The sequence below is a fragment of the Gymnoscopelus braueri genome (genome assembly GCF_963280865.1).
Source record: "Gymnoscopelus braueri genome assembly, chromosome: 8".
Lineage (NCBI taxonomy): Eukaryota > Metazoa > Chordata > Actinopteri > Myctophiformes > Myctophidae > Gymnoscopelus > Gymnoscopelus braueri.
The window spans coordinates 40,376,388-40,399,006 of NC_137609.1; the positions used below are offsets into that span (position 1 = coordinate 40,376,388).

At 41.6% G+C, this 22,619-nt stretch overlaps 1 protein-coding gene across 2 annotated transcripts in view; it reads left to right on the plus strand.

Moving 5' to 3' along the window:
- Positions 1 to 22,619, plus strand: part of LOC308089996 (relaxin receptor 2-like) — a 231,202-nt gene that overhangs the window by 127,983 nt on the left and 80,600 nt on the right. For both annotated transcript variants that reach the window (XM_080435012.1, XM_080435011.1), the window contains exons 7-8: positions 20,912 to 20,983; positions 22,058 to 22,129. In XM_080435012.1, the coding sequence (XP_080291138.1) occupies positions 20,912 to 20,983; positions 22,058 to 22,129 (144 nt within the window). The remainder of the gene's footprint in view (positions 1 to 20,911; positions 20,984 to 22,057; positions 22,130 to 22,619) is intronic.

The window sequence follows — 22,619 nt, forward strand, 5'->3', positions numbered from 1 at the left end:
GGCTGGAGCAGCTCTGGGATCACCTGTGGTGATTCTGAGAAGGATAGTTCAGATGGATCATCGTGTCAAAAAACATGGCGCCCATCCGCTTCCGTTCTATCTCCTTCTCTAAAACCCCTATAACTCCGAAACCTTTTACGCTGGGGAAAACGACTCATTTTGTATGCACGATCGCTCCGCCATTGTTACTCGCGTAAGAGATGTTATCGTTCCAGGCGTTAGTCAGGACCATCGGGCAAAATGGAGGCATGCTTTTTGTTCACATGGAATGCACGTCGCGGAGTCTACAGCTTAAACAGCACTGCGCAGCTCAACGGTGAGATTTCTGGCACCGAACGTAATCTTTTATTGTCAAATGCTGGCACCCAATGTGTTAACACATCGACCGCCAGAGGTTAATCTCATAATGTACTCACCAGTGCCAAGGTGTTATTGTTGTTTTTTTGTTTTTTTCATGTCGCCATAGATCTTGTTAAAATCCTTAAGATTGAGCCGTACACGGTCTGTTTACTTCGGCGACATCTCACTGTATCTCCCAGTGAAAACCACGTGTCAAACGGGGCATCCATGTTGTAGTTAGAGCGGATTACGTTAAACAGTGATATGCGAAGAGAAAAAGAGAATTGAGGAAGAGAATTGAGTTTCAGTTTCGTCTGTAGAACGAGGGCGGACGTGATCGTCAAAACCGGATCCCAAATAATTCTGTTTCCGGTCATCAAACCGGAAACGGAAGTGGATCAAAAAAATTCCGAATGTGCACCCGGAAATTTTTAGCGCGAAAAGACCGTGGACCGTAGGGCTACGGTCTCTGCGCTTAACAGTTGGATTTAACGGACCGTAGGACTACGTTCTTGGCGGTTAATGTGTTAAGATGAAGCCATGACTTAACACATTCACTGCCAGGTATTAAGACCGGGAACGCATCTGTGTGTCATTTTTAGATTTCTTTGGGCTATTCAAAAATAGCAGATCTACAAGCTCATAGCGCGGCACCGAGTGCCACGCTATGATCTTGTAGATCTGCTATTTTTGGAAAGAAATTGTGAAAATGTGTCTTTGAATAATTATGTATATCCATTTTTAACTTAAATCTTTGCTTCTGGGGGTCCCTGGAACTAAATATTTTGAGATGGGGGTCCGGGGCCAAATACATATAATTTTGGGGGTCCTTGACATGAAAAAAGTGTGAGAATCACTGATATTATTATAACAAAAGTTTTTTCAAAAAACTTTTAGGATTCAAAAGACATTTGTAGAATCCCCCAAAAGCAGATCTACAAGCTCATAGCGCGGCACTTGGTGCCGCGCTATGAGCTTGTATATCTGCTATTTTTGAATAGCCCAAAGAAATCTTAAAAATGACACACAGCTGCGTTCCCGGTCTTAAAGGGTTAATCAATTAATTAATCCGCCGCTGCCAGCGTTTTTACCTTATTTCGGCGACCCAGAGATCCACGGAAGCCACGTTGTGGACACGGATGTAAACAAAAGCTGTGTGGGGGGGAGGGGGTGGGTCTCTTCTATCCACCGGAACAAAAACGTTACCGCGATCGTCCATTCTGCCGCATCTAGGAGAATAAATCCGAGCTAGATGTGCTTTTCTAAATCTCATAACATTGGAGTGGACAGGGTTATTTTTTGGGGGGGGATGACGTCATTTCCGGTTCTATCGTTCACTCGCAGTCAAGGCATCGTTCATAGGTTGGTGAAGGGCGCCCTCTAGCGTAATCACTAAAAACATGATTTAAAAAATAAAAAAAAGATCTCCGTCAATGGCAGGGAACGTGTGAAGATCATTTTTCAACTTTGCTACGGAAATTTTGTGATTTCAGATCTGCTGCGTTCCACGCATTCCACTGAGTAGTGGCTGCGTAATAAAACAAATTTTCACCCTTGAGTGTCCTGCACCTAGAGCGCACATGATCAAATTAACTTCCCCTGGTTGAGTTCCTGTCACGATTTGCCCCTGCGCTGCATGCCTCTGCCCCTGCCCTGTGTACTGTGTCCTTCCCTTTCCAGTGTGCCCTGTTGTGACTTTGCCAGTGTTGATTTCGTCGACTAAAACTATGACAAAAAATGTTCGTCGACTACCTTTTTTCACTGACGAAAACTAAATAAAAATGCAATAAAAACTAAGCTACTATGACTAAAACCAAGACTAAATTTACTGACAATTTCGTCAACAAATAAGAACTAGACTAAAATGTTAGTGGGGGGTGGAGAAGAGATCCATTAGAACTAAAATACAAGTAATTTTATGTTTGGTTGAGCTCGGGTGTTGCGCTCTGAAAATAGCAGATCTACAAGCTCGCAACATGCCGTGCTGCGACGCGTTGTGAGCTTGTAGATCTGCTATTTTCAGCATGCAACCAAGTGTAAAATCAGCCATTACAACGGCATCAATAGGCACCGCCAAAATTCATTTCATTCGACTAAATCAACTGTACATTTAGTCGACTATAATCTTATGATATTTAGTCAACTAAAACTAGACATAACCTAAACATTTTGGATGACTAAAATATGACTAAAACTAAATGGAATTTTATTCAAAACACTATGACGAAAACTAAATCAGAATGTGTTGTCAAAATCAACACTGCCCTCCGCTCTCCTCTTTGGACTCTGATTGCCTAGAGTGGACCCACCTGCGTGCGGGTGTCAGCCGTGCCTACTGTAGTTGCCTAGAAACCAAAAAAAAGGCGTGAGTTTCCGAGGCTAGTTGCCCAGAGCCCCAGAGACTATTTAAGACTGCCTGTGACCGCTCTCTGTGCTGGTTCATTTGTCTTGTTGTTTGATTCTCCCGGGTTTCAGTGTGTGTGTGGAGCTTTTGTCTACGTTTTCAGTACGTGTGCTTATGCTAACCTCATTTCGTTCAGTAAAGTGGTCGTAAACTGTCCCCTTTGGTTTCCTGTGTTTACTTTGAGTTCCGGGTTCCTGCATTATGGGTCCAAAAACACCGGGTTCTGGACAGTACCTGTGAGCATGCCTCACACTCTCGACAGGTAATTAAGTGGGTATTTGGGAACTGAGCCATTTAGGATCCTGAAAACCAAACACAATGAAAGATGAGATACCATCCTAAACTACTGAAGTTAGATGAGACCTGGGGTTAAATTTGAGAAGTAACCTTATTAGCTTGTTTTGGGAGGTCTCCAATTGTGTCTTCAGTGATTTTGACTATGTATGTACCTCATGAGTCATGGTACAATGGCATCTCTAAGTGACACTGAATGCTAAGGTTAGACACACACAGGCTAAGGGGGTACACCCCCGCATTCCTAAACCCCCCCACTTATACACACCCCCATTCCGAAAACCCCCCCCCCCCACTCCTACACCCCCCCACTCCGAATTTTTTTTTCGGAATGGGGGGGTGTAGGAGTGGGGGGGTTTTGAAAATTTGAAATAAACCCTGCCATTCCGAAAAATAGATATAAAAAAAATATATATATATATATAATTTTTTTTTTTTTTTTTTTTTTTTGTGGGGCTCCCCCAAGTTTGGGAGCCCGGCAAAAAATAAAGTTTTTTTTTTTTTTTTTTCAATAGAAAAAAAAAACGAGGAGGGAGTATTAATATATTAAAGTATTCTGGCGCAGCTGTTCACCTCCCCCCACCTGCGTGCCCCCCCCCCCCCCCCACCGGGACCCCCCCAGGACCCCCCCCCCAGGCCCAAGGTGTCACTCATAATAATTTTATATTTTGCGCTTTGACACAGAGCGGTTGAGATTTCATTAAGCCAGATCTTTGTCAATTTTACTTGAATTCTTATCATTATAATGTTTATATGATCTGTAAAATGTAGATTTTCATTTGGTAGCAGTCATGCATTTATTGTAATTTATTATAATTTATTTCTTATTTTCTGTCATTTATTTCCACGCACGTAACATTATCTGTCTGTCTGTCTGTCTGTCTGTCTGTCTGTCTGTCTGTCTGTCTGTCTGTCTGTCTGTCTGTCTGTCTGTCTGTCTGTCTGTCTGTCTGTCTGTCTGTCTGTCTGTCTGTCTGTCTGTCTGTCTGTCTGTCTGTCTGTCTGTCTGTCTGTCTGTCTGTCTAGTCTGTCTGTCTGTCTGTCTATCTATCTATCGCGCTACAGAGCTCGTAGATTGGCTATTTTTTGGTGTCTGTCTGTCTGTCTGTCTGTCTGTCTGTCTGTCTGTCTGTCTGTCTGTCTGTCTGTCTGTCTGTCTGTCTGTCTGTCTGTGTGTGTGCGTGTCTGTCTGTGTGTGTGTGTGCGTGTGCGCACAGACAGACAGACAGACATCTTTCCTCTACAAATGAGACTAACAAGTAAGTCGAATCCCATGCTATGAGCTTGTAGATCTGCTGTTTTTGAAAGCATCAGAATCACGTGCGCGAGGAGGGAGCGCGCACGCGCGCAATATTAAAGTCTTCTGGCGCAGCTGTTCATCAGACCAAGACCACAACGTCATTTGTTATTACCATTCAGGTTCAGTCCATTAATATTGTATTCAGAATAATAAAAAAAATATTATTATCATGCTATTATCATTATTAATGCGCGCACGTTGATTGACGGGTCAGTAATCACGTAGGCCTACTCTCAGAGACGCTCACATGCTCAGGTTCCTCAGATGTTTTCTCGTTAATTAACCCACATCTCGTCACATCTCACATGAAGTAATATACGCATCAGTGGTGGAAAAAGTACTCAAATGTTTTACTTAAGTAAAACCTTTGAGTACTTTCTCCACCACTGTCCACTTCAGCCAGTTATGAAAGTAACTAACTACACTTTAGTCCTAGTAGTTAGGCTACTTTGCAGTTGCAGATGTCAACTATTAGCCATATTAACCACTCCAGACATATTTTATAGGCTTGAAAATAGCCGATCTACAAGCTCACAACTTGACAGACAGACAGACGTCTACCACCGATCTACCACAGCCTGGGTGTCTGTCTGTCTGTCTGTCTCAAAAGTCAGCGGCCATAATGCACAAACAAACACACGCAGTTAACCCTGACGTTACTTAAAACCGTCACTTTTGCCCATATATCTATCTATATATCTATCTATCTCTATCTATCGAGTTCATCTCGGAATTAAATGATTATATTATTATCTATAATATTATAATTATTATTAATCAGTACTGATAAATGTGCCACGTTTCTCTGAACCAACTAAGATCTAAATATCAATCTAGCAGCTAGGGGATACATTAATTCACGTTAATTTAGTCACTCTACCCAAATACGCTCTCTCTCTCTCTCTCTCTCTCTGTACAGACACATGCTCGCTCTACCCCAGTGCGCTCTCTCTCTCTGTAGAGACACACGCTCGCTCTACCCCAGTGCGCTCTCTCTCTCTGTAGAGACACACGCTCGCTCTACCCCAGTGCGCTCTCTCTCTCTGTAGAGACACATGCTCGCTCTACCCCAGTGCGCTCTCTCTCTCTGTAGAGACACATGCTCGCTCTACCCCAGTGCGCTCTCTCTCTCTGTAGAGACACATGCTCGCTCTACCCCAGTGCGCTCTCTCTCTCTGTAGAGACACATGCTCTCTCTCTCTCTCTCTCTCTCTCTCTCTCTCTCTCTCTCTCTCTCTCTCTCTCTCTCTCTCTCTCTCTCTCTCTCTCTCTCTCTCTCTCTCTCTACTGGCCTTTTTTACTGACACACACAAACACACTGACAAATATAATAATAATAATAATAACAGTAATAATAGCATAATAGTAGTAGTAATAATAATAACTTAATACTACTACTACTACTACTACTACTAATAATAATAATAATAACAGTAATAATAGCATAATAGTAGTAGTAATAATAACTTAATACTACTACTACTACTAATAATAATAATAATAATAATAATAATAATGACACTATGTTTTTTATTATTCTGAACACAACATTTATGGACTGAACAGAATGAGCTGAAAATATACTTTTATTCAAATAATTATTAACCCACCTCATACATGCATGCAAGTGTAGCAGGGCGGTATGAATAATTATATAATATAGCCAACACCTGGGGAGTAGCACCCCAGGAAATATTTATAATGTAAACCAACCACCTGAACATATATTACTCCTCACACAAGTTCGTTGTACAATTATAAAAAGGCAGAAAAGTAAAAAGTACAAAAAGCTTTATTGTAATAATGGTAACAGGGTAATCTCATCAATAATAAAAGTAACAAAACATTTAATAAGAAAAAAACAATCGGGCAATGCACTTAATAAAATCTATTTGCCTATAGGGCCAGTGCTGCAAGTTATAATAGAATGCCGTCTGTAGGCCTACAATCTCATGAAAATAAACCAAACCAAAGAAACAACACTAAATAAACAATAACAAAATAAGCAATAACACTAAAACAAAATAAACAGGGAGGCTGGCTGTGAGCCTGAGAGTGTGGACCAATGCGTCAGAAAAGAATACGTTCACCCATATAAGGGCATAAGCTCAGCTGGAGGGGAACCTCAGAATGGATTATCAGTGTGAGAGGGTTCTTAATGCGTGGGTTATTGGAAACCCGCAAAGCAGCAGTGGAGTATCACGGTGCCCGAAAGGACAAACGGCCGTGTCATTCTACCATTTACAGTATAATACTAATATTCATTAAGACGGGTGACAGGAGCAGAGAGAGACAGTCACGTACCGCGGTGCAGCAAAGGCGTAAGCCACAATGGACTGCCTGCAGCGGCGAACACCGGTAGGAGACAAACTGTAATAATAAAGGGCCATGGTTATTATAGTGCCTGAAATTAACTTGCTATACTGCGGAGAAGGAGGACCACCAACGTACCCGTTGTGCAGCATGAAGCACTGCACGCCCGGCGCAAAACGCCAACAAGATGGGTTGACACACCAGGGCTACAAAGGACACAAACGCTCATGGTCAAGTTCAAGACCATGCACTACGCAGCATAAGACAATTGCATAAACAGCAAGATGGAGAGACATACCTGCGCTAATGCGCGATGAGAACACAGGCGGGCCCAACAGGCCAGCCTGGACTGATAATAGACCAGTGTGGAGAGACAGACAGCTAACTGTGTTTGGAGGTGCGTTGCTTTAATACTGTGCCAATCAGCCCACTGATGAGTGGACGGCAGCTAGGGGGTCCTTGGGCTGAAAAGCCTTGTGACAGATGAATGATAGATAGATAGATGGATAGATGGATATATAGATAGATAGATAGGTCCCGGTGGGGGGGGGGGGGGGGGGGGGTGAACAGCTGCGCCAGAAGACTTTAATATTGCGCGCGTGTGCGCTCCCTCCACGCGCACGTGATTCTGATGCTTTCAAAAACAGCAGATCTACAAGCTTATAGCATGGGATTCGACTGACTTGTTAGTCTCATTTGTAGAGGAAAGATGTCTGTCTGTCTGTCTGTGCGCACACGCACGCACACTCACACACAGACAGACAGACAGACAGACAGACAGACAGACAGACAGACAGACAGACAGATAATGTTACGTGCGTGGAAATAAATGACAGAAAATAAGAAATACATTATAATAAATTACAATAAATGCATGACTGCTACCAAATGAAAATCTACATTTTACAGATCATATAAACATTAAAATGATAAGAATTCAAGTAAAATTGACAAAGATCTGGCTTAATGAAATCTCAACCGCTCTGTGTCAAAGCGCAAAATATAAAATTATTATGAGTGACACCTTGGGCCTGGGGGGGGGGTCCGGGGGGGGTCCCGGTGGGGGGGGGGGGGGGTCACGCAGGTGGGGGGGGGTGAACAGCTGCGCCAGAATACTTTAATATATTAATACTCCCTCCTCGGTTTTTTTTTTCTATTGAAAAAAAAAAAAAAAAAAAAAAAAAAAATTTTTGCCGGGCTCCCAAACTTGGGAAGCCCCGCAAAAAAAAAAAAAAAAAAAAAAAAATTATATATATATTTTTTTTATATCTATTTTTCGGAATGGCAGGGTTTATTTCAAAATTTCAAAACCCCCCCACTCCTACACCCCCCCATTCCGAAAAAAAAATTCGGAGTGGGGGGGTGTAGGAGTGGGGGGGGGGGTTTTCGGAATGGGGGGGTGTATAAGTGGGGGGGTTTAGGAATGCGGGGGTGTACCCAGGCTAAGGTACATTACACTGCCGTTGACATACGGAGATATCCTGGCCAAGAATCTTGTTAATCTTGTTAATTAAGCGAGGACTTCCGCTGTAATCTTAATTACCCACGGACCAAAAATAAAATAAAAAGCGTATTTTGCTAGCCTCGGTTCACAAAAGGGGGCACGGTACAGCGCGGCCAGGCTTTTGATCTGAGGTTAAGTGATTTTTGGATTGACACGCACTTTGAACAAGTGAAAGAGGGAGATTACCAAGAATAGCTTTGTGAAGGAAAATGTACCAGTGCTGACACACTGACTGCACACCACACTCTCCCATACTTATCACTGTAGAGTAGGCCGTGAGGATATCGCAAGTGGACCCCCAAATAATTGCAAAATAAAATGAAAATTAAAAAATATATGATTATTTTTACTTTAAAGGTAGGGTAAGTGATTTGCAATTATTCAAATAATTGCAAAATGGGTCTATGTTCTGATAGTGCTCGTTACTATAGAGTGTCCTGTCCATATAAAGAGTCTCCATGTCTCTCCAGCTCTTTATAAAACAGAAAATGTATTTTGTAGTTTTTTTTTTTTTTTTTTTAGTTTCATTTCCAATTTTATCCAACCAGGACAGAGAACTCAATCAGGATATAGATTAAACAAGTGAAATTGGAAGTGATGACACTAAGAAATGAGCAGACAAAATTTTTACTGGAACACTATACAAATTAAGCTTAAAAATGGGTACTTTCTCCTGATTGGCTGAGATTTTGACACCTACCGAAAAATGTATTTTCTGTTTATTAAAGAGCTGGAGAGACAGGGAGACATCTGTTACTGAACAAACACTCTATAGCAATGATTACTATCAGAATATAGTATTTTAACCTTTTAACAAAATACTTTTTGTTTTAACCAAAAAATATCACTTACCCTACCTTTAAACTTTGAAAAATGAGTTTTCATTGTTATACTGATGAATAAGAACGCTACGCGGGCAGAACACATCAAAAATCAGCAGCACACACAACATTCACCACAATGACAAACAAATTTCGTCCGCGCAAAAATAAGCGAGGGCTCGCTTTTTTATTCTCTCTCTCCCACCCTCCCTCTCTCTCCCCCTCTCTCCCTGTGTGCGCGCATTAGAGATGCGCGGATGGGTTTTTTTGTCACCCAAATCCGCGTTAACAAGTTCATTATCCATCCGCCATCCACCCGCGGTACTTATATCATCCTATTTATAGATCCGCACCAACCGCACCAAATAATTGTTATTTTCCTGACGTTAGTTTTCTTATAAACAGTGTTACTCACCACTGTCGCGATGCAGTGACTGTATACAATCCACAACCATGGTAACAACAAGCGCACGTCTTCATTAAGTTACTTTCGCTTTCAACCACTTTGTTGCCATGTCGGCTTTTTATAAGCTTTTTATAAGCGACTTTTAATATAATAAACTTTATTTATATAGCACCTTTCATGACATGAATGCAGCTCAAAGTGCTTTACAGAAAAAGAAAGAAAAAGTGAAAACAAAACACAGAGCAAAAACAATGCTCTGTGTTGCGACTTTTGGGCTTGTTTGGCACTTGTTTTGGGCTTGTTTTCATAGACCTGGCTACTTATTTCTCTCGCAACCTGGCAACACTGGCTGCCTGCAAAGCAACATGTCGTGAGCCGCTATTTTGTGCCTGGTGTAAAATGACGTAATATTAAAATACTACAAACGCACACACTGTGAAATTTAGTGCTTTTTAAAAGCTATTATAGGCCTATAGATTGATATCATTAATTTAATTCCCGCATTATTTCACCCGCGGTTTATCCAATATGAATTAATAATTATATTTGATTGACCCAAATCCACCCAAACAGCGGTTAACTGCGGCAACCGCGGCTAAAACCGCGATCCGCGCATCTCTAGCGCGCATGGCTGTCCCCCCCGCCCCACCCCCACCACACACACACACACACACACACACAGAGACGTGCGTGGTGTCACTCTCTCCCCGTTTTTTTTTGCACTACAGAAAGCCTTGACTACAGGACAACAGATCTGTGTGTGTGTGTGTGTGTGTGTGTGTGTGTGCCAACATACGCTGGTGGGTGAGTATGCACCGTTTTTCGCCTTCAGCCAATTGCAGTGCATTTTTGCCACCTCCGCGACTAATGTGACGCAACAGGACTTTTGAGATGGCCATGCCCAAAATAGGGTGCCTTATTCGGATACATGCGTGTGACTGGCCGCCCCTGCCGGTTCTCTGAATTTTTATTTGTAAATAGGCTCTGTCATGATTAATTGACCACACATATGAAGTGAAACAACTAAATTCTATCCAAACGATATCTTATAAGTAAATTCCGTGCCTCAAAGAAGAAGTTTGAGAGCTTTTTGAAGTTGAAAAGTGCGGAGAAAGCTGGCCACAGAAACAATGGACAAAAACAATGGCTGCCGTTCGTGTTTGAGCGACGACGCTGCTAGGCTCGGAGAGTGAGGTTGGGTTGCCATGTCCAGGTGTTGTAAGCGTGAAGTGGGTGTAAATTGGTTAGAGAAAGTGCGTCGACGCATGCGCAGTGCGCAGCTTTGTGTTTTTTCATGAAGCTGGTTGCTTGTTGCTCGCGCACGATCTGGCAACAGCGGTGACTACGCATGCGCACTGAGTTTGTTTTTTGTCCGTTCCCTGGTACTGCAAGTCTGCCAATTGTAATATAGATAGTACAATTTACAACAATTTCCAAACTCATGGATATATGTCCTCATGATACAACACGCGTGAAACTCAGCACTCCACGTAGCGGCGGCCCCGCCACATATGGCAGCCGAGACGGCACAATACTTTGCCAGCCTCGTCTTTGGGCATCCCAAGTTGTTCGAAACCCTCCAACAAACAGTCCGTGGGTATAATGTCCTAGGCTGGATCACCAGAGGAAACAAAGTTCTTAGTCTTGCACTGCTGCTTGGTGTTAAAGCGCCCTCTGTAGTTGTTCTCGTGGGCCTGGAGGTCCACCCGTTGCTATTCCGACAGTGGACGGACATTTACCGCTGGAAGGCCGCCGGGTCTGTTGCCTCTCTTCCCGGTAGCTGGGGGAGGGGCCGTCAGGTAGCGTTGGCTGTTGGTAGAGTCCACCGGTGAGAAGTGCCTTCTTGTATGCAAGCTACATAGTCCACAGAAATTGCAAATGCATCCACTGCACCTACTGTAGGCCTGTCCCCAACTAAGGATTTGTATAGTCGAATCTGATTGGCGACTAATTGCCAATAGTCGACTGGCAGTCGACTAAGGACACACCCCCCCAAAAAAAACTAAAAACATTTTTTTTTTTTTTTGCATGACTCGACTGAGAGACACGCAGTCGACTCGGACCCCCCGCGACTAATTAGTCGACTATTCGACTAGTCGAGGTCAGGCCTAACCTACTGCATTGAGAGACACACACACACACACACACACACACACACACACACACACACACACACACACACACGACACGTGGTACTCCAGTGTGAGAGCCCATGAGATTGTAAAGTAATTATAGGATAGGATACTTTATTGGCTATATTAAAATCACACCATTCAAAAACACCAACAAAAAAAGCTTGTTTTCATTGTGGTCCACATAAGATTAATAAAACCACACGCAACGTACTGTACAAACAACCATAAAACAAAGAAATGGAATCCTTATACAGTTTGGAAACAAAACAATACATAAAATGACAAGAGGTACACTAAAGGTGGTACCGGCGAATATGCGAATAAACGCAAAATTCGGACTCGTTCCGAATAATTAAAAGACGCTTTTTTTTTGGTCCGGAACCCGGTGTTTTTGGACCCATAATGCAGGAACTCGGAACTCAAAGTAAACACAGGAAACCAAGGGGGACAGTTTACGACCACTTTACTGAACGAAATGAGGTTAGCATAAGCACACGTACTGAAAACGTACACAACAGCACTTTCGGCATTTAGCTCTTAATACAGAGTGATGTACAGCAAGCAAGGACAACACAAGATATTACATCAAATGCATAGAAATAGTAATCTAATAATAAAGTAATACATAAGTAAACCAATAATCTAATAATAACTAATACATATGTAAACCAAGAACCTATCATCAGCCTGTACATTGAAACTATACACACTATAGGATGCCAGGTCAACAATGGACGTTACTTCCATTGATCCAAGCACGCACGCACGCACGCACACACACTGCACACACTCCTCCATGATGTATCACGCTCCTTTGGTTTGAACACTTAATATTAAATGATCCTTTATCCACTATTATCACATTATTCACCTCCATGTTGCTGATCTAGGCCAAGATTTAAGCCTGTGTCTCCCAAACCTATTGGGTTGCGGACTAATTTGTATGCGTCGCGAGTATATATCATGTAAGCAGCCTTTTGAAATAATGGTGTAACAACAACAGGAAGAATTGGGTGTGAATGCAGTGGTGTTTCTGGCCATCCCGGTGCCGCCCTGTGCCGGATCTGTAATTACTGTAATTAACTGTTATTACTTCCGAGCTAATTAGTCTATTGAACGAGCATAGTGGTCATCATGTGCGCCATTACACAGCATCAGAATCTTTATTTGTCACTTCACTGGTTCACAGGTGCAGCTAACGGCACAAAAGACGATCTAAGTCTACTGCGTGGCGTGTCCCAGGATGAATCTATCATTTCCTCTCCTGCTAAAACTTCCCACTGAAGTTATATCTGTGTGTGTCTAGCTCTTGAGGAGCCTGCCACCCCCCCCCCCCCCAGGCCTTCACATCTCAGCCCCTCACACCTGTTTTGTATATTAAAAAAACTTTCAAACAAGCTCAAAACATATGAAAACGTGTCGTGAGCTCGTCAATCTGCTGTTTTCAACATGTTTGAGGCCTCAGGGAGACACCAGATTTATTTTGGTTTGGATCTGAAAAAAGTTTGGGAACCTCTGATCTAAAATGTAAAATCCTCATCGTTTATAAAGACGACAATAGATCACAAACGGAATGTTAAGTGATCTTCCGGAGAGCTCTAAGAAAATCTCACCGCGGAAAACAAAAAGCGGATAACCCATTCCATCCGGGAACGCATCTGTGTAATTTGTTAGATATAACCATTCTTTTATACTTTGGCTATTAAAAAATAGCAGATATACAAGCTCGTAGCGTGGCACCGAGTGCCGCGCTACGAGCTTGTAGATCTTTTGATTACATTTTTTTGCAAAAGCTTTGAATTTACATTTTTTAAAGCAAACGTTTGTAAAAAATATATTTTGTTCCAAGGACTTCCAGAAGCAAAGATTTGAGTTACAAATGTTCGCTTAAGAAATATATATATGTATTCAAAGATTTGCACAAATCTTCACGATTTTTCGAAAATAGCAGATCTACAAGCTTGTAAAGCGGCAATAGCCAAATAAATCTAAAATGACACGCAGATGCTTTCCCGGTCCGGTCTATATTGAACTGTGTATTAAACTATATTGAACCATGTCGAACTAGAACTGAATCCCTGACTCCCAAGACTTACTCTTATAACTGTGGAAATAAATGTTTCACCTTTTACCCATTCTATTTGGCAGAGACTAAAGCCATGCGCCACCACGTTTTGCTAAAGCATATCCATGTGGCGTACAAGATCGTCAAGATGGGAAGTAGCCCATTAACACATCGGGTGCCAAACACGGTAAAAAACGTGTTTTCAGAGAGTAGCGCTTAGAACACGGTAAAAACCGTGTTATCAGTCTTTTTTTGCTTTTTTTTTTTTCACAAGGGGGGGGCTAGATTAGCTCTGGAATCACCCACGGTGACTCTGAGAAGGAAGGGACAGGTGGATCACTGTGCCAAAAAACATGGCTCGCCGTCCGCTCCCGTTCTATCTCCTTGATAAAAACCTCTGTATCTCCTTAACTTTTTACAGTGGGGAAAACAAGTAATTTTCGATGGGCGATTACTCCGTAATGGCGAGCGTGAGAGATGTTATTCTTCCAGGCGTTAGCCAGGACCATCGATCGTCGTACACGCATCCATTGTTTGCGTGTGGGTGCTCGCAGTGGAGTCACAGCTATAAACAGCACAGCGTTACAAACGGTGAGTTCTCTGGCACTCCAAGTAATCTGTTTTAATAAAACGCGTTAGGCCCGTTAACCCGTTTGTGTTAAGAGCTTTAAAAACGAATAATAACAGTTTAAAATCAATTCTAAAACCAACAGGGAGTTGCCAGTGGAGTGCGGCCAGGACCGGGGTGACGTGGTCATACTTTTTGTTACCAGGGAAGAGACGTGCAGCTGCATTCTGAACCAGCTGTAGCTGCAGATTATAACAAGAGTTGCAATAATCATAAAAGCTTGAATTACTGTGTCAAGCTGTTTCCGGCAGAGATAGGCCTTATTGGCTAAGAGTCTTAGTTGAAAGGAACAGAGAGAGAATAAATTGCTGCTCTGTGTAACTCCTTGCTGGCTCAACAATAAAATAAAAATAAATTGCTGCTCTGTGTAAGTGCTTGCTGGCTGGATCTGCCATCACTCTTTCCCTCCTTGAGACATTATTAAACTTAAAACGTGTCACGAATAATAGCCCTGATCTTCTCTCTCACTCTGGGTAATAAGTCAGGCGGCTCTTGTCCTCCACCAGTATTTTTCCTCCGTTTTTGATCTGATATTCTCCTTTTGTCATGAACTTTTATATCATACCACTTGTATTAAATTGAAGTCAGAGTGCACATATCAGAGTACATGACATTCTCTGACTCAATTATTGTTGAGTCATCTTTCCTCGAGCCAGTCATTCCAGAAGAGGTGGAATTGAAAAGAAGAGCTTTTTGTGGCTTTCAACATGTCAAACGATCACTTTTGTGTCTGCATTAGTCAAATTATTTTTTTGTCTTAATTTAGGGGCCATGTTTTTTTTTTTCTTCTCCTCTCCACTTCTCTATCTCTCTGTCATGCTCTGAGCTGGCAACAATTAAGGCCCTCCTTATAAGGAAGTCAGTGCATGGTGGTATTATGCAAATCTCTCAAGACAGATTCTACCAACAGCAGAAACATAAATCAACTTAAACATAATAATTCTGTTGTTAGTAGATAAACACAGAAGCACCAGGGAGAAAATAGACTAAGATGAGCCAGCTGTAGCTACCGATTTCTCATACTCGCTCCCTATGGGCAGAAGTCCAGACTGATACCGGGGAGGAACGTGAGAGTGAATCCACGTTATTGGTCTGGCCAATGCCAGGCTACGTGTCTTCCCCTCTGCGTCATCAGCGCCCATACCCTAGGTGGGGTTGGCGAAAGAGCCTTTCTGTGTGGAGTTTGCATGTTCTCCCCGTGTTCCCTAGGGTAGGTACCCTCACAAAAAAATGTAGTAATCCTGGTCTCTATACTGCCTCGCCCTGGTCAGCCGGGCGCCTTCTCTATCAATTACACACCCCATGGAGCCTGGAATTCATGGTGATTTTTTTTTGTTTTTGACGCATTCCTGAGGCAATAATTCGATGACCAACTTGAGACTTCGCCTGTCATCAAATTATTGGCTTAGGAATGCGACAAAAACTAAAACATCTCCGTGAATTCAAGGCTTCATGGGGTGTGTAATTGATAGAAAATAAGTATTTAGGGGCAGTGGCTCAGGGGTAGAGTGGCCGGTAGCGCTGCCGGAATTCAATCCCGGGCTCCCTCAGAGTTAGTATGGAAGTGTCCTTGAGCAAGACGCTGAACCCCTAATTGCTCCTGATGAGCAGGTTGGTGCCTTGCATGGTTTCCTCCGCATTCAGTGTATGAATGTGTGTGTGTGTGTGTGTGTGTGTGTGTGAATGGCAGGGTTTCCGGCAGTCCATTTCAGGCCCGGCGCCCGCCGAGCCTAAAAAATACTGGTGAAAATTAAAATGATGCAACGTTGCAATGCAAGGCTCAGGAATGTGCCGCGCATTGCCGCAGGACAAATCCAATGTAAAGCACATTAACTCCAGATAGATTTGTTTAATGTAGTTGTTGTTATTGTGGCTACCCCTGTGCAAAATATGTTTTTTATCGGATCAGAGCAGCGCACGCGTTGATGCTGTGGGAGCGCAAGTAGTCACCGTGTCATAACAAACCAGCGTTGCCATGTCGGCTTATTTCGCGCAAGATTTGGCTTATTTTTCACGGAAGATTTGACTTATTTTTCACGCAAGATTTGACTTGTTTTTAGAGGTAACTTATTTCTCTCACGAGACTTGGCAACGCTGGCTACAAAACCAGAGGAAGAGGATAATAATGAGCGCAGTGTCTTTACAAACTAGAAGTTTGGCTTGCTGCGCGGGTTTTCTCTCTCTGTCCGTGTGTGTGTCTTCCTCTCTCTTTCTCTCTCTCTCTCTCTCTCTGTCTCTGTCTCTCGCTCCGTGTCTCTCTCTCTCTCGCTCTCTCTCTCTCTCTCCTCGTCTCTCTCTCTTATAAATTATACAACTCCAAACAACCACCCGCCAGAACGCACACTCCGCACGCAATGGATGCGTGGAGACGGCCAGGACGCACAGCGCGCACCTCTGTCAATACGGTAATGGTAGACACCAGTTCTCTGGTTGAGATTCAACATCAAGTGAAACACTGCACATAACCAGTGATAGGTTAGATTTAAAGCCTATATTCCAGTTTATAATGCGCGGAAGCCAAGCAACACTTTTGACAGAGAGGGGGGGGGAGAGCATGAGAGAGCGCACGGGTGCAGGAGAGAGAGGGAGGGAGAGAGAGAGAGAGAGAGAACCCGATGTCGGATCAACAGCAATACAAATTAATAACTGCAAACAGATCCAAAGATTAGGCTATCAATATCATACAAAAGCAGAGAGAAGCTGTGATCTCACCGCTCTGATGGACAATAAATAAATAATCCTTTTGCAAACAATATCCATGTTCTGTTCCTTTGTCAACAATGATACAAATGGGAAGTTTATTTCAGCAGCTAGAACGTGACAGTTTGACATAGTTTGAGCCGTTTTTAATGCACAGCTCCTCGTTTAAGTTAATTGCTGCGCAACAGGGCAGATCTCCGCCAGGCCAGGTGGCCCTACCCAGGCCCATGAAATTCATAGATTAGTCTACAGTAGCCAATTAGAATGAAATCTGCTAAAACTAACTCATACACTGATACAGAACCATATATAGGCTAAATATTGTCTCTGTCTATCTGTTGGTTGGGAAAACTGTTCCTTTTATTTTAAAACAATTTCAAATAGTGAAAAAAGCCAACCTACAAGCTATAATTATTAAAAATTAAGAAATACTATATTTTAAATAGTGAAAAATACAGAAAATAGGGGAAAATACATAAAATCTCTAATCTGTGATTCTAATGTGATTAATGTGACCCCTACAGTCAGTGAAGTCCAGGGCTGAATGTGACAAATATTGAGACAAATAGGCTATAACCCAATACATAATTTTATGAAAGAAATGGGTTATATTTTACAGATAGTTACACTATTCTTGTACTATATTACAATTAAATCATCCTTAACCTTCAAGTTAAATTCATTATTTCCGTGGACTTAAAAATCATCGTTTTATTTGATTGGCCTTTTACAGGCCCTACCAGCCTGTAGGGGGAGGTAGAGAGTAACATATTATAATAGCAGCCTGTAGGGGGAGGTAGAGAGTAACATATTATAATAGCAGCCTCTATGGGGAGGTAGAGAGTAACATATTATAATACCAGCCTGTAGGGGGAGGTAGAGAGTAGCATATTATAATGCCTTTGCTCTAAGTGAAACCTGTGTCCAAACCCAATGTTGAATAAATGTGACTAACAATAGCATAATGTAGTCGTGTTTTTCATCAGAATTAATGAATAAATGCAAAAAAAATCATGAGTCTCCCCTGGCCGAGCACCGGGCCTAACTTTTTTCCTGCAGGAAACCCTGAATGGGTGAATGTAATGCACAATCTATGTAAAGCGCTTTGGATAAAAACGCTATATACTTTAAATGCACCATTTACCATACATTATTTTGGGTGAATTATTCCTTTAACTCTCCCCATACCCCTTCCTGCCACCTTCTGTTCGATTGATGAAGACCATTTTGTTCACTTGTTTTTGAGCTTGTGTTTTTCTTGACCACAATGTTAAAATGTAATTTAGTTATCATGATATTCAAACGGATGCTTGGTTAATTGGTTAATTGGTTTATATAAAATATTCTGTGGATCGTCAAAAAGACTCAAAATAAGGTAAAATTTGGCAGTGGCGGATTAATTAATACCTGGCAATGAATGTGTTAAGTGCTAAGGGCTGTGGTGGAGTCTGAAGAGATGAGTCTTCATGTATGAAGCAGAATAGTGTCATTGATAATGTTGACTATTAAGTCAAATATTATGATAATGACTAATGAGTGATGCTCACTTCATTATAAATAACAACTGTGTGTGTGATTCTATAACCACAGTAGCACACAGAATGCCTGATAGCCAAAACATTTTGTGCTGACTCATAGTGACGCACACTTTTGTGGTGACATGCAAGATGTTTTGGTTTTGCGACCACTTGACATTATTGAACAAGATATGTCTTGTTAGTGCTTCTTCGTGGAGACACAAGCACAGATTGCAGATTGCATTTAGTTTTCATTTGGTTCGCATCAGAGGAATACAAATGGGATCATTACGTTACGGTACATCAGGGCTGCGAGGGAGACAGGCGTAGGTGTGCTGGCTGATTATTACTATATGATTAATCATTTCAATCATTTCGACGTCAGTGTGTTTACCTCTATAAATTGTAAGCTGGTGGCTTACAGTTTCTAAATATATTTTTGTAAGGCAGCCATCACATTGCAGTGTTGCAGACCACATGACTGCAGGCGTTTGCCGCCTTATGGAGGTGATGGGGATATAACAGAGTTTATTTAACTGGTCTAGTAGTGATTAATAGTGAGTTAATGGTGAGCGCAATTAGATAATTACACTAAACCGGTGTCCCAGCTGTTTAATCAAGGACTGATAGAGGGCTAATTTAGAAAGACAAAGACAGAAGCTGAATGTCATGAACTTCCGGGTGGGGTACAAAGCCTGCAATCAGTGGGGGTGTGGGTGTGTGTGTGTGTGTGTGTGTGTGTGTGGTGTTTATGGCTTTTCATGGGTGCGATTCATGTTGGTAATGTGAGATTTTTTTGTTTTGTTGTTGATGTTGTTCTGACATACAATGTGCATACATTATTGAACACATTTGTCCTTGCATGATATGAAATGGATAGCATTGCATAGCATAGGATGGACTGTATTTTCCCTGGGGAAATGTGTTATGGACACACACAATGACAACAACATGCAGTACAACACTGACCGACAACAAATTGCACACTGGCCATTGAACAACATTACGAAAAAAAAGTACAAAAAAATAATAAAATACAGAGATAAGAGGTTTCTGTACAGTACAGTATATGCAATGTGGCCCTCTGGAGTGAGAGTGGAAATATAGTGGCCCTCTCCATCATCAAAGTTGCACACCCCTGACTTAAACCCTCTACTTTGTCTAGACCCCCTTTTTCCCCTCGATATAAATATCGATATACAAGCTCACAGCTCTGTTTTTGCTGAATGTTTGCCACAGGGATGCTTTCTTTTTTTGCTGTACTTAATGTCAAATTGTTGATTCCCTTATTAAGTACCCGTTTAATTAGCCAGATAATGAATAGTGAGGCAGTCTTTTTTGAGAAATAAACATTCAGAACTCCTGCATCGCCCTGTTGGAGTATATTTCTCAATAATGATGCTCATTATGTGATTAAGCTGTGTGTGTGTGTGTGTGTGTGTGTGTGTGTGTGTGTGTGTGTGTGTGTGTGTGTGTGTGTGTGTGTGTGTGTGTGTGTGTGTGTGTGTGTGTGTGTGTGTGTGTGTGTGTGTGTGTGTGTGTGTGTGTGTGTGTGTGTGTGGTAGATGAGATAATTTCTGTGGAAGTCTAATGTCTGCACAATGTGTTCAGTCTCGTTCTGCTGGTGCTCATTTCCATCCAACTGTTTTTGCTTTGGTTATGAGAACAGAGACACACACACAAACACAAACACATGTGGCTACACACAAACATACACACAGACGGGGACAAAAGTGCACACACATGAAACCAACACACACTAACAGTTATACCCACATAGTTCTAGAGACTCAAAGACATCAAATCCCAAAGGACTGTGTGTGTGTGTGTGTGTGTGTGTGTGCGTGTGCGTGTGTGTGCACGCACATTGAGTTTTAAGGGTGTAAATGATATTTCTTTGTTAAAATGTCAAAGCTCTATATTCTTCCCACAGGTATTTGAGTCTCAAATGAAAATCAACTGCGTTCCCAGATTATGAATGTGCGCCAGTGTTGATTTCGTCGACAAAAATATGACGAAACATTTTCTAAACTAAATAAAAACTAAGCCATGATGACTAAGACTACTACAAATAAAAACTTGACTAAAATGTTAGTGAGGGAAGAGTGGAGAAGAGATCCAGTAGAACTAAAAGACAAGTCATTTTATGTTTGGTTGCGCTCGGGTGTTGCGCTCTGAAAATAGCAGATCTAATAGCAGCTCACGTTGTGAGCTTGTAGATCTGCTATTTTCAGCATGCAAGTTATGCAACCAAGTGTAAAATCCATTACAACGCCATCAACACATTCATTGCCAAAATACATTTTAGTCGACTAAAGTCTTATAATATTTAGTCGACTAAAACTAGACAAAAAGTTAAACATTTCAGATGACTAAAATATGACTAAAACTAAATGGAATTTTATTCAAAAGAATATGACTAAAACTAAATCAAAATGTGCTGTCAAAATCAACACTAATGTGCGCTTGTGTTTGCTGCCTTCAGGTTTCTTCAGAACAACAGTGTGCAGTTCATCAGCAGGCACGCCTTCAATGGACTCTACAAGCTGGAGAGGTTGTGAGTAGTTTGCTTACCTCTGCAAGTATAGTGTTCAAAAATGAACATGACGTTGCTGTCAGGTAAACTGTTACTTTTCAGAAAATGGAAAACAAATAACCTGTGTTCCTATGGATCCAATGCAGTTATTATTAATCACAAGCTCTTGTTAATGTTTTTTATTGTTTAAACATTAATAAAGCCCACAGACAGACTTTCACTTTTACTTTTTTCATTTTCTAAAATAGCAAAATAGCTGATCTATTTTAGATTAGATATTTTTGCTACTTTTGTAACATTGTAGTGTAACAAAGTAAGGCATCAGTTTACAAAAATCATAAAAAGAAATATGGGGTTTTCTGCCCGAGGTTTCTGCCCAACAGCAGCGTAGTTTTTTATTGTTGTTTTTTTGCGGAGGAGCACTTTGGATATCATGTTCATAGTGCTCACACGCAGAGTTCGAACCGATGTGTTGTGTGTGTAGAATGTCCTGTCACCTGCAGAACAATTCTCAGCTTGAAGCGCCCATGAGGACGCTGAGCCAAAAACAGATGCTCCAGCGCGTCTTTACTGAATTGCATGGCAGAAAATGCTTTCTGTGTGCACAGACCCTTATTTATTACAGTCGGACTCTGACTTTATCGCACCAAAATCATGAACTTAAATCATAGCAAACATTTTCTTAGTTTTAGTGTTTTAGGTTACAATAGTTCATACATAAGCCCAGTATTCTGGGTATATATGAAATCTTCCAATATGTTTCTTCAAATCTTTCTTCAACATTGCTTTGCGAGTTTGCAACGTGTCGTAAGCTTGCTATTTTTGCTATTATTTCTGACCTTTTACAAACTAAGCCCCTGACGCTAAAACTACAAAAGTAAAACTAAGCCTTTACAAAAAAATATGAAACATTTATAAAACTAGCTTTAAAAACTAATGAAAATGTAAAACAAAAAATCTAAACGAAAGAAAAAAGATATTAACAAATAATGCTGATTGCTACACTATAATAACATTGGTGATGTTTTTGGTTGTGTGATGTATTTGTGTGTAAGTTGTATTTATACAGTGTTGTCTATCTGATGTGTCTCCCAGGTATCTGAGCGACAACCTGATCACCCATCTGAGTCCAGGTGTGTTCAGACACCTCCACCAATTGCAGTGGCTGTAAGTAGAAAATAAGCTGGACCACGTAACACGCGCAGCGGCCGTGTTAAGTGGTCAGATGGGTGGGCCCGGCCCGGCCCGGCCCGGCCCGGCCCGGCCCGGCGCCCCGGCCCGCGTGCATTCTCAGAGCATGTGTAACAATCGATCAATCGATTGTGTTTTCCGCCTAGGATCAGTGGAACTAACTTAGTATACTTTAACCCATTCAAACCGGGAAAGCATCTGTGTTTAACCACTTTAACCATTATTTGTATACTTTGGCTATTCAAAAATAGCAGATATACAACAATTAAACAGTGTGGATTTGATCGACTGAAACTTGTAGATCTGCTATTTCATTGAAGAATGTTGATAATTATGTGCAAATCTTTGAATATTTTTTTTCCCAAAGCGAACATTTGTAACTCAAATCTTTGCTTCCCTGGAACAAAATATTTTTGAGATGGGGGTCTGCGGCCAACTACATATCATTTTGGGTGGTCCTTGACAT